General features: G+C 35.7%; 2 protein-coding genes and 1 pseudogene across 2 annotated transcripts; 1 reads left to right on the top strand and 2 right to left on the bottom strand.

Annotated features, from left to right (window-relative positions):
* Window positions 1-1,685: 1,685 nt before the first annotated feature.
* On the bottom strand, window positions 1,686-2,395 carry LOC116113581 (WUSCHEL-related homeobox 7-like). Its single transcript, XM_031399728.1, has 2 exons — window positions 1,992-2,395; window positions 1,686-1,876 (listed from the first exon to the last, which is right to left on the bottom strand). Exons 1-2 carry the CDS (start codon window positions 2,347-2,349, stop codon window positions 1,686-1,688), a joined length of 549 nt encoding a protein of 182 aa, XP_031255588.1. The 5' UTR covers window positions 2,350-2,395.
* A 4,675-nt stretch (window positions 2,396-7,070) lies between these two features.
* LOC116113598 (eukaryotic translation initiation factor 3 subunit F) lies at window positions 7,071-9,338 on the bottom strand. The gene is given in 7 exon segments (XM_031399749.1): window positions 7,071-7,227; window positions 7,532-7,645; window positions 7,744-7,865; window positions 8,245-8,474; window positions 8,622-8,682; window positions 8,685-8,710; window positions 9,052-9,338. Coding segments are annotated over 7 exon segments (864 nt in total). The 5' UTR covers window positions 9,273-9,338; the 3' UTR covers window positions 7,071-7,137.
* An 855-nt stretch (window positions 9,339-10,193) lies between these two features.
* LOC116113623 lies at window positions 10,194-11,540 on the top strand (annotated as a pseudogene).
* Window positions 11,541-11,828: the final 288 nt, after the last annotated feature.

The following is an 11,828-nucleotide window of genomic DNA, read 5'->3' as shown; positions in this document are numbered from 1 at the left end:
AATCCTGCGGTTTTGGCCAATTCTACTACTTCAAATACTAGAGTACTTCTGAAGTGAAACCTGTTAGTTAAATGAAATGACAAAAATATCCCCAAATTTCAATAGTAATGTTGAAGATTTTGTAACATTTAACCATCAAATAGTGTAACCCATTCTTTTCGGAAAAACCAATGTTCTGAGAACCGGATCGGACCGGTTCGACCGGGAGCCGACGGTATTTTCGGTCCGGTATCTCATAAAAACCGCCTTTTTTCGTTAAACCGGATTAAGCCACGGTTGGACCATCGGAATACTGTCGAGTTGCGGTCCAATCGTCGCTCAATCCCGTCGGATTCCAGCATCTTTCGACGGCAAAAACACCACCATTCGACGTGACGGCTTCTCCACGACAAAACTCAACCATTTTCAGTCACCATCGTCCAGCCTTCGTTGCTCACCGTCCACCTAAAGTTCACGCAACCGTCGGGCTTCTTTTGTTGATTCCGGCGAGTTCCAGCGCCGATGGAACTCCCTAGCACCACCATCAGATTCACCGGAACCTATGCATCAAAAGCCCCATGATTCCAACTTCGATTGGCAGTTGATCGTCGCTGCCGCCACCACTCACCAGTTTCTTTGCGCAACAGGGGTGTTTTAGACAGATTTCAAACCTTAAGGGAGTTTATAGGAGTGTTTTTGATGAATTTCAAACCTTCAGGGACTAAAAAAATTTTATAGAATAAAGTCCAACCGATCGATCCAACCGGTCAAATCAGAAACCAGACCCTTGAATGGGTCATAGTCCAATCTGGTTTTCGGAACATTGGGAAAAATAACTTAAAAGCGGTTTTGTGCATGTAGGTGGGTTTTTAGAAGTATTGTTTGCTTGGGGTCTTGAGCATAGTACGGTTCTAGGTGGTGAGGATGCCCTTATGCTATATAAACGACCAAAGCTCTTGTCTCTAATCGATGCAGCACTTCAACATTAATATCTTATATCAGATCATTTAAACATAAACATATGAGATATGCATCTATCAATTTAGTTTATCAATTACATAGAATCCAAACCATATCCAAAAATGTCTAAGTTTATGGTTCATGATCTTCTAAAAGATAAAGTAATCTTCGTTTCTCTTGTATCTTTATTCTCGAAAGATTATGACCAGTCACTGCAAAATACAGTGATGGACTGATGGGGATATGGTTAAATTTCCTCGATGTTAGAGATGAGTTTCTTGTTACTGATGGTGCACGCATGAAAGGTTTCTTAAAAATATCCAACGGCAATATACCTTTTCCATGACTGAGTCAAATAAGGGAAGACATATACATGAAATTCAAAGATGGAGGCAGACCCAATGTACGAATATACCAGTATTTTTTATGTAAATTTTATGCAGTTCTAGGAGACGTTTCTCATGAGAGGATGCAATTTTGCGATTTCCATACAAAAACAATAAAAATCCAACAGAGTAAACACAGAGAGATAAAACAATGATTTATGGGCATGAAGAGCAGAATGTCGAAGCATATTGTTAATATTTTAATGAAAGAAAATATTAATAACTAAACTATCATCAAATCCTGATTAAATTTTCAGTTACACCTTCCAAATTCTATCCCCTGAACTCTCACCCCCTTGATGTTAATTTAAACCTAAGTTTTTTTTTTTCTTTGATAAGATTGATCAAAAGCTGGTTGTTTTACAAGAAGCTTAAACGCAGATCCAACGGTGGATGAGAAAATGTTGTCGCGGTCTCCCTGCAATCATTTGCATGCATTCTCAGCTTCTCCGCAGGTTCCTGTTCCTCAAAGGAGTTTAATGGGAAAAGTTGAAGAGTTTCGATCACTCTATCAGGCTCATCTGAAGATACATGATTAACCTCTAGAAAATCTGCAAAAAATAATAAAACATAATGACTAAGTTAGATGAAGCCATCTTTCTCAAACGTAATTAAAAAAAAAAAAAAAAAAAAAAGATTTTAATGTTTAGTTGCTGATCAACGTACGTGTTTTAGGAGAAATCTTGTCCAGTCTGCGAAGCACATCCTTCTCATCAACCGATACTTTGCGACGCTTTTGTCTTTCCCTAGCTTTATGGTTTTGAAACCAATAAAAAACATTCTTACTCTCAATCTTACCATAAAAGCTAAGCTGAGTGGAAATCTTCTGGATCTGATCCGTGCTCGGAGTTCGGAGTCCGGACCTGAACAAGTCAGTCAAAACTTTAACTTGTTCGGTGGTGGGATTCCAGCGCCCACACTTTGTTCCAGAGTTACCATTATTGCCACCACCACCAGTACCACCACCATTATTAACATGATGTCCTGCTGCTTTTATGTAAAAGCCTGACATGCCGTCGTCCATATCTGAGTTTCTTTGATGGAAATGGAAGTCTCTGTGAACTACTTTCTTTCTGAGCCTCTCTGAACACAAAAGATATGAGTCCGTGTGCATATATAAATACAATACGTTGAACAGTGAATAAACAATTATTTGCACTAATTTTTTTTTTTTTTTTTAATTGAATCGGTGGTGATGATCAAAGGATGAGAGAATCAGCTTCACCCCCCTTAAATTTATATCCTGTGCTTTGATTTTTGAAATTTCAGATTGAGTTATGCGGATATGATCGTTTAATTTTTGCCCGGTATTTGTGCATAGAGAGAGACATGCGCAAAAGCTGCCACTGTTCAACGTTTTGGTCGGCGAGCAGACAAGAAGTAAGTATTTATTAAAGTATCACTAAATTATTCTAGTTTGTAAATGAATCTTTGTATCAAATTTCTGTCTCATTGAGTTGATGGATCTACATAGAAATATTATATAGATAGGGTTTTTTTTTGTGTTTTTCAGTAAAGTATAATATAAATTTATTTATTGTTTCAAGTTATGTCATGTCATGCATGCTTTGGTTAGACTATTCAAGTGAGTCCAAGATCATGAAGACATGTGAGAAATCCAAACTTTTGTGCTAAAGAACATAATAATGAAACAATATTTGTTATATATTATCCAAAGTGGGTATTGACAAAAGAAGCTTTAATTGATGTAAGTGAAAGTCAAAGTTCACGTTGTCTGATCTTTTGTTGGACGGTTGTGATCTCAAGTTCTGACATAGATATGCAGTAAGGTTGACTATATTAGTGCAGCTCTCAGTCAAATAAAGTGGAGTTTAAACCTTCTTTTAAGGGTGTATGAACACAAACTAGAAGACAATAAAGCCACCAAATTGAAATTTGGGAGAGACAGACAACTCATTACCAGCCTAAAAGGAAAGACTATTATATTATTTTTATGTCATGCGGCTCCAATATTAGGCAACTACATGTCGTCCAATAGTTCTTAATTACTCATGTAATAGTTTGATTCATTTGTAGGTATAGCTAGGTGAGTGATGATCTCAAAAGTAAGTGAACTCTTTGTACTTTAGGGTTTGTCCTTCAGCTATAGAATCTTGAGCACTCGTGAGTTTTTTTGTGTATTGGAACGTCAAACTTCGGGATTTGCCTTGCCTGGCATGGAAATTCTGCGATTCCCTCGTGAGAGATAAGAGATTTTAAGCAGATATTAAAATTAAAACTAAGCAGGAGTCGTCTTCTGTACTCAAAATTTAATCTGCGAATTGCTTTTAGTTTAAAATTCAAAGTATAGTGTAGAAAATTTAGGTTCATTTCACACTTGTTTCATTATTTTGTTTAAAGTTTTATATTAATGTATTGATTTAGGTAAGTCTCTAGTTAGATCAGTCAAGGGAGTTGCAGAAGGCCAACTTGTGTTTTGCGTGCTTTATCTACAATTCCCCAGGATGTTCTCATAATTTATATAATAAAAATATATAGAAATGGGGTTTGTCTGTGTGCACTTGGCAGTAGCATTAAGATTGCTGCTTTCTAACTCCTAGGTATATTACTTGGCTACTGATTAAATTATTGTCTTCTTCTGTTTTCATCTATTTGTTATTATCATAATTAATTAAGTCATGACAGGAGCTAGCAACACGATTGGGTTGACAGTTTTTTTTTTTTTTTTTTTTTTTAACCATAAAGATTTGAATCACGGTGTTGTGTTCACTCTATAATCTCTATGATATTTTCACCATTAATTGTAAAATTAAACACTTTTCATGGTTAGTGAATAATTAAATTAATATTCTTTGTTAATATTTGATTTTAACACCAACTAATCGCACGTGAGAGATGTTAAGCGGACTTAGAGGTCACACGTGATATGAAAATGTTCAATTAAATAAAAGGTGAAGAGTAATATTTAAAGTGGTTCAGATGCTCAAAAGCGAATCCTACACCCATTGATATTGTATTAATGAGAGAGTAAAGTCAAGTCGCATTCAGCGAACCGAGTTACAGCTTAGAGAATACAAGAGAGAGAGAGAGAGAGAGAGAGAGAGAGAGAGAGTTATTCTAGAGTGAAATTAGCTAATCCCACAAATGAGAGAGAAATCCTCTATTTATAGTGGGATAAACCAAGGTCAGAATTACTAATTCTGCAAGTGGGATGGATACCGTGTAAATCCTTCTCTACGTCCTATTACTCACTTGCCCGAGTGATTTGCTCGACTTATGCAGGGATTGGACACGTGGATGATATTCAACCATTCGCTAGCCTGGCGCTCACCCACTACACTGACAGGAGCATGCCACTTACGTCATTATGCGACGTGGGTGCGCGTGCACGGTCACAGAACTTTCCAAAGTCCTGACTACTCCATGCTGACAAGACTCCGCTTCAGCCCTATTTTTTCAAGTATAACATTCTTTAAGAGAGAAAGACAGGCAAACAACTACTTTTGAGTGGTCAAGCAGCTCGATAGGAGCTCTTGAGAGTATTACTCAAAAGATTTTGAATTCAAGTCCTTTCTTGGATGCTAATAAGGGAGCTATTGAAATTCTTATTCGATCCCTAATAGAGATAACCACTAGAGTTCTTATTCGATTAGTAGTTCTAAGGGATTAGCTGAAGTACACGTAAGCTGATCTGGACACCCTTGATCATGAGATTAGTTGGCTTCGAGAGATTAGTTGAGGTGCGCATAAACTGACCTAGACACCTCCGATCATAAGATTAGTCGAAATGTACGTAAGCTAGCCCAGACACCCCAATCATAAAAAGACAGGCAAACAATTAAGCATAAAATTCCATTTTTCTCAACCATGTTCATAATATATCATTTAAGCTATAGATTGAGGTTTCAAAACACACACACACCCTATATATATATATATATATAACGAGATCAATAATACTGACTCAACTCTCAAAATATGAAGGGAAATCAGAAATGTACATACAGAAGAAGTTACAAGAAGGACTTAAGCGCTGAGATCGATTAAAGAGCCATTTCTGTCTGTTTGTTTGTCGTTTATGTGTGTCCACGTAGATCCTCCAACACATGTATATTTTTGAATAATTAATAATTAAATTAAACATGAGGAATTGATCTCTCTCTCTCTCCTCGGACATGCAAAAACAAAGAAATGTTATTCAGTGAGAAACGAGAAGGTCTAGAGCTAGAATTAGGGCACGCGTGAAATCTAGGTCGCCCCAGATTTCCGTCTCTTTTCTCTTGTCTTCTTCGCCATGTCTGTCTGATAATGCATGATGCAATGCATGAGTCGAAGGAAAGCTGGAGGCTTAATCACAATAATGGAGACAAAAAGGTGAAGAAGCACTAGTAATCAATCTTGTTTACGGCAAACCATGGTTAAGGTAAAACAGTTTAGAGACCCAATTATAGAAACAAAATTTCAGTCACTGGAAATGGGGTCTCCGCCATTTAATTAAAGTATGGAGGCCACTGACACAGCATCGGTTTATTATGCTGATTAACTTGACTGGATTTGTTGATTAATTTATTAATAATGTGAACCTGACTGTGTTTGGTACATTAATTTTTTGATCAGTGACATAGTTTTGGCAGGACACCTATTTGTCTTAATATTTTTAAAGTGGTAATATATAATATTATTATCATGCAAACATTATAGCTAGCTTAGAAAATACAGGATATAATTTTCTTGTAGAAAGTTAGGCATTGAGCTATCATTAAAAATAAAAACATTTCTCTTTACGGATTTAACATGTGGCCTTGGTGTTTATTTTAAGTTGTTAACAATTAGCACCAACCTTATTTTATGATGTGAAGAGAATGCCAATTATAGCCTGCTACCCAATATGTGTAATTAGAAACGACCCATCATATTATTCTTTTATTTTTTGTGATCAAGGATGTTTGAATCAATTTATGCGTAACTCAATTAATCCCTCGAAATCTTGAAGTTAACAACCAAATAAACCTCACATAACCACGTTTATTAACAACAGAGGCAAATCGACCTCTTGAATAATACACTCAAGAGTTCTAATTGACTGTTCGACCACCTAGTGATGATTGAACGAACCATCATTAATGACTTAGATTCACAACATGTCCTCAATTCACTCCTTGAACTGTCAGTGCCCTATTATCCATTTTGTATATTGATTTATTTTGTATATTGATTTTAAGAAGAAACACCTTCGAAATATTTAATACAAGTTCTCCGATCCAAAACACAGAGTTGTACCGTGTACGTCCAAACCAAGTACACATGTAAAATGCAGGCCCAGCAATTAGTTTTTAGTGACAATGTTAGCTCTTGCTTTCATCCAGACATCGGCAGTGGCACAAGCAAAAGATGCAGGATGCAAAATTTCCTCATTACCCAGAAAACAAAATTTAATTGTAGTAAATTATTTCTGTTTATCATTACTTGGGCAAACAAAAGATTTTAAAAGGGTACTCCAAAACCAAAAAGGAGGAAACCCCATTAAACAGTAGTAAATACTCTGCATAAGTCCGGGGTAAAGCATCAACTCAACAGAGCAATATGACAGCGACAAAAAGCCAGGTTAGGGAATGGAGGGAAGGAAGATTTAATGCTCAATCTCACCAAAATGGATGATGTTTATGAATAGCAATTTAAACATTACAAAACAACTTGTTAAAATTATAAGAACCTACAAATTTAAAAATTGAAGATAAAAAAATACAACCTTCTCAAAGAAAAACACCCACATTTCCTCGATATACCAACAGTTAAAAACCTTTCATAAGAAAAATCGCGTCCCCACAAGGATTCATCCACAAGATGGATATTATAGCATTTGAGCAGCTGTATTCAACTTTTCTGCCAAACTGAGCTGTGTCCTTGTGATGCTTGACAAATACAGCATGAGCAACTGGTCCTGTGAGAACAAGAAAAACCAAAAAAACAAAATTTAGTCAGCTAAATGCCCTCTACCCTTGTATCCAAGGTTGGAGATTAATAATTTTAAGCTGAGAAAATGTGGTGTAAGGGACATAACAAAGAATCACCTCACTTATGGCAAAAAAATTATAAATTAAAAAGCATTGAGAAACTATATGAATGATTACGTGTCAAATAATTTACACGGTTGAAGATATTGGGCAACCCACATAGAAATTACTTGAGTCAACAGACTTAATTCAAACTACCGGGCAAGATAAAAATTTAAACTTTAATCTTACCTGCAGGTTGTCATTAATAAGCTTGTCAAAAGCTGGTGGTGACAGTTTGGGAAGGGAGTCTACAGCTTCTGATATAAATCTCCCTATGTTGTTATCAGGTGCAACACGTCCTTCCTAATAAGAAAAACAAGTACTAAATCAAATCAAACCATAGGGAAGGTAGAACTATCAAACTTTTTTTACTATAGGAAAGGTAGAGCCCTCATACTCACCACAACATCATCAACATATTTGTAAACATCATTAATTAGAGTTACTAGTCGTTCCATTAAGACTTCCATTCCTTCCAAATCACTAGGAAGTTTGTCAACCGATGTTGTCTTCAGTATATCAACTGCCATCATGACCAAATATTATTGTTCAGATTGTATTATTAACTATAAGACCATCCAATCATATAAAACTAGTATATAGCTTTGAATATACAAACATTCACAGGTGCAGAGCTTAAGACAAAGCTGACAAGAACTATAGCTAGGATGGAAGAGGAAAAAGAAAGAAATGAATGACATAAACACACAGCACATAAGATTTATTGAACATGCTTTTACATCTATTCTGACAGAAAAAATGATCAAGAATTAAAAAAAAAAAAAAAAAAAATGTTCTTGACGCCAGATGAGTAACATAACATTGCATTCAATAAATTAATGTGGTATTAGCAACATCCAACAAGTGTTTCATATGCATCAAAATGCAAAGCATATACATACATCCAACTCGCTCAGCTTCAATCATTCGAAGATCAAGAGGAATTTCTTGAAATTGTGCAGCAAGTGGCCGGTCTGCAAGAGACAAATTAACTGAAACATAAGCTTTTATGGTACCCTCTCCGTTCTGGAATCCTGTATCCACAGTCAGGTGAACAGGATTGGAAACTTCTCTAGAATAAAATTCATGGATCAATGCACTGCCACCAGTGACTCCCAACCCAGTTGAAAACCTGCACAAGTTCACAAAATCACAATACCGTAATACATCAACAACTCAATGGATAAAAAATAAATAAAAATTCAGCAATCTGAACTTGTTTATAAAGAGAATAAAACATATTAAAAAGAAAGAAGAATAACAATGAGATGAGAATTACCATCCTACAATAACTTCCTGCGGATTCACCTTTAGGTGAGACTTTAACATGGTATGATTGATTCGATATCCAAAGCAACCTGCGATAAATAACAGAATCCCATAAGCTACCCAGTTGTGTTCAACAGAAACTACCCTATTTGTATAATTAGTGAGCTTAACACAAATTAACTCTTTCTTGCCGCCGATATGTTTTTTAATACTTTTCTATCTATGTCTATCTACTTTTATACTTTTTTCTAGGCACCCAAACAGATCACAAGCAAAAAGCATTTTAGCTTACACAATATAAATTAACTCTCTACGTGCAACTTCTTCTTATTGTTTCGCAGCTAACTAATTCTATTTATTTAACTCCCCAAAAATAATAATTTACCTAACATAAACACACAAAAAAAAAAAAAAAAAAAAAAGGTAAGAACCTGATCGGAGAATTCGTTTGAGGTACGACATAAGAGTTACGAATATCAACGGTGCCGTCTGGCAAGACGGAACCGAGGAGTGTGCCAATAACGCGCTCCGCTTGGTCTGGACGCCTCACATAGCAATCGCAGATATTGAAAATAACCAGAGGATGAACTTTCGCCGTTATGTTTGCCGTTGAACTCGACGATGATGCAAATTGCAACACCGTGCGCTCGCTCGCCGCCATTACTTCTCTGATCTGAAAGAGCAAGTGTTAGGGTTTTGGGAGCTCGAATTAAAAGTATTGTATTATTTTGTTTTCTATTCCTCGTAGCTTCTGGTTTTTTTGTTTAATAAATGGGCCTTATTTTTATGATTCGTGATTACTGGGCTACGATCGGCCCAAAATATGGATCCATTTTAATGATCTTGGATTGGACTTAAGGAGCCCCAGATCAGCTATAATTTTTTATTTTATCGATTATATTTTATAATTTCTTGATTAAATTAAATTTCGTAGAATTATAAAAAAAAAAAATTATGAATATTTTTATGAAATTAAATTTCGTAGAATTATAAAAAAAAAATTATGAATATTTTTATTTTTTTTAATAATTGATATAAGGATATTAATTAGATCAATTTCTGTATAATATTTATAAAAAAATGAAGGTAAAGTTGGAATTTTTTTAATAAAAAATGGTCAATGATAACTATAATAAACGGAAACAAAAGATGGGGTGGCTGCGTTAGTTTCCAGAATTTGAGGAGGAAAAATTTCTTTTACTAAACCGTATAATTTATGCTTATAGTAGTACGAAACCGTGGGAGAATTATTTGTATGGTCTAAGGTCACGACACGTGGTTTCAACTGAGGGAAAAGAAATTCATAAATAAAATCACCTCCTCTCTGCAAATAAGCAGGCAAGCACTTTGATTCAGTAAGAACAAAGAGAACCACGAACTCATGGAAGCCAAGGATACGCTTTTCATGAAGAAAGGAGATGGAGAAAGTAGCTATGTTCAAAGCTCTTTCTTCACGGTCAGTTATTTTTTTTTTTTTTTTGGCTGTTATTTCATTTTCTTTCTCTGTCATTTTAAGCGTTCAAACTAGCTTTATTACAAGTAATATTGCAGCAAGAATAGCCTCTATCCAAGCTGTGTACAGAGAGCAGTTGATCTCACTTTTCACGAAAATTACTCCCATACAAAGCTCTAAACGGGCGGATTTGGGTTGTTCTGCGGGTCCGAACACGTTTACGCTGATGGAAACTATTATAGAAAGTGTTAAAAGCAAATGTGAGGAATTGAATTGCCAGTTGCCAGAGTTTCAGTTTTACTTGAATGATCTACCTGTGAACGATTTTAACACACTCTTTAAAGGATCCTCTAGCTTTGTTGAAAGGTATAAAGATGTTTCATGCTTTGTAATGGGTGCTCCGGTTCTTCTCATGGGCGGCTTTTCCCTACAAATACCTGCATCTTCTTCACTCCTCTACAGTGTCCACGGCTCCCAAGGTAATATTATTTATTCACCATATAATTATTCAATATTGCGACAATTGATTAAAAAAATACTTGAAATGAAATATTCAATGAATATTGTAAGGCCCCAAGATTGTAGACAAAGATGGGTTGCCATTGAACAAGGGGAAGATTTAATATCTAAAACAAGTCCTCCCGGTGAGGAAAGAGCATATCTTGCTCAATTTCAGCAAGACTTGGCTTATTTCTCCAACACGCCTCTCAAGCGACGATAGCCGATGGTCGTGTGTACTTATCTCCATGGAAGGCAATCTTCGGATGCTGCGAAGCACTTCGATTGGGAACTTTTGGCTGAGGCTATTAGCAACATGGTCTCTCTGGTAAATGCCAAATCTTCAAAACTCATTTTGTAGATATCTTAACAAGAGTAACTTTAGTTAGAGAGAGTTAGGAATTTCTTCTTTGAAATTCAAGGATTCCACTGTCTTGGTTAAATATAGCCCTGCTATGCAAGTTTTTATACGAGATCTAGAAGTGTTCAATAGCGAAATAGTAAAAAATTTGTGGTCTTTTATTTTATTAGGGACTGATTGCTGAAGAAAAGTTAGACTCGTTTAATATACCATACTACATGGCGTCACCAGAGGAAGTGAAGGATGTAGTGGACAGAGAAGGGTCTTTTGCAATTGAGCAACTTGACAGTTTTATATTGAGATAGGAGATAAGGCCATCTGGGATACGAAGAAAAAATGCTCAAAACATCAGATCCTTTACAGAGTCCATGATGTTACACCAATTCGGAATAGAAATACTTGATAAATTGTATGAGAATTTTAATATTTTAATCCGAGATTTAGCGAGACAAACAGAGCCACACAAGATCACAAGCATCATTCTTGTGCTTAGAGAAATGTTCGTTTACCTTCCCTGCTTGATGCATGATGTTTCTTGCTTTGTAAGGAACAAAGACAGCTTGGTCATTATTCTTATTCTTGATTCTTTTATTGCATTATTCTTACTCTGGGTGTGAATTGCTGGTGATCGATCAAGAAAGAAGAATATAAAATAAGGTAGCTGAAAGTCTACTGATGTGTTTGTTTACGTAGTAAGAACCTAATAATGGCCACTACCCATTAAATAAAACAACTGGGTCGGTGGACTCTGCGAAGTCTGATACAATGACCAATTCAAATGAATGTAGCGGTTATTTTTGTTTTTAGCTCCTTCTCTCCTTAATGGAATAGGAATAATTTAACATGTACATGTATTTATATAGTACAAAAATCAAAGGAGAACTGCCAGAAACAGAAAGAGACAC

The sequence above is a fragment of the Pistacia vera genome, unplaced genomic scaffold (assembly GCF_008641045.1).
Source record: "Pistacia vera cultivar Batoury unplaced genomic scaffold, PisVer_v2 Contig686, whole genome shotgun sequence".
Taxonomy (NCBI): Eukaryota; Viridiplantae; Streptophyta; class Magnoliopsida; order Sapindales; family Anacardiaceae; genus Pistacia; species Pistacia vera.
This window is presented reverse-complemented; position numbering and strand designations above follow the sequence as displayed.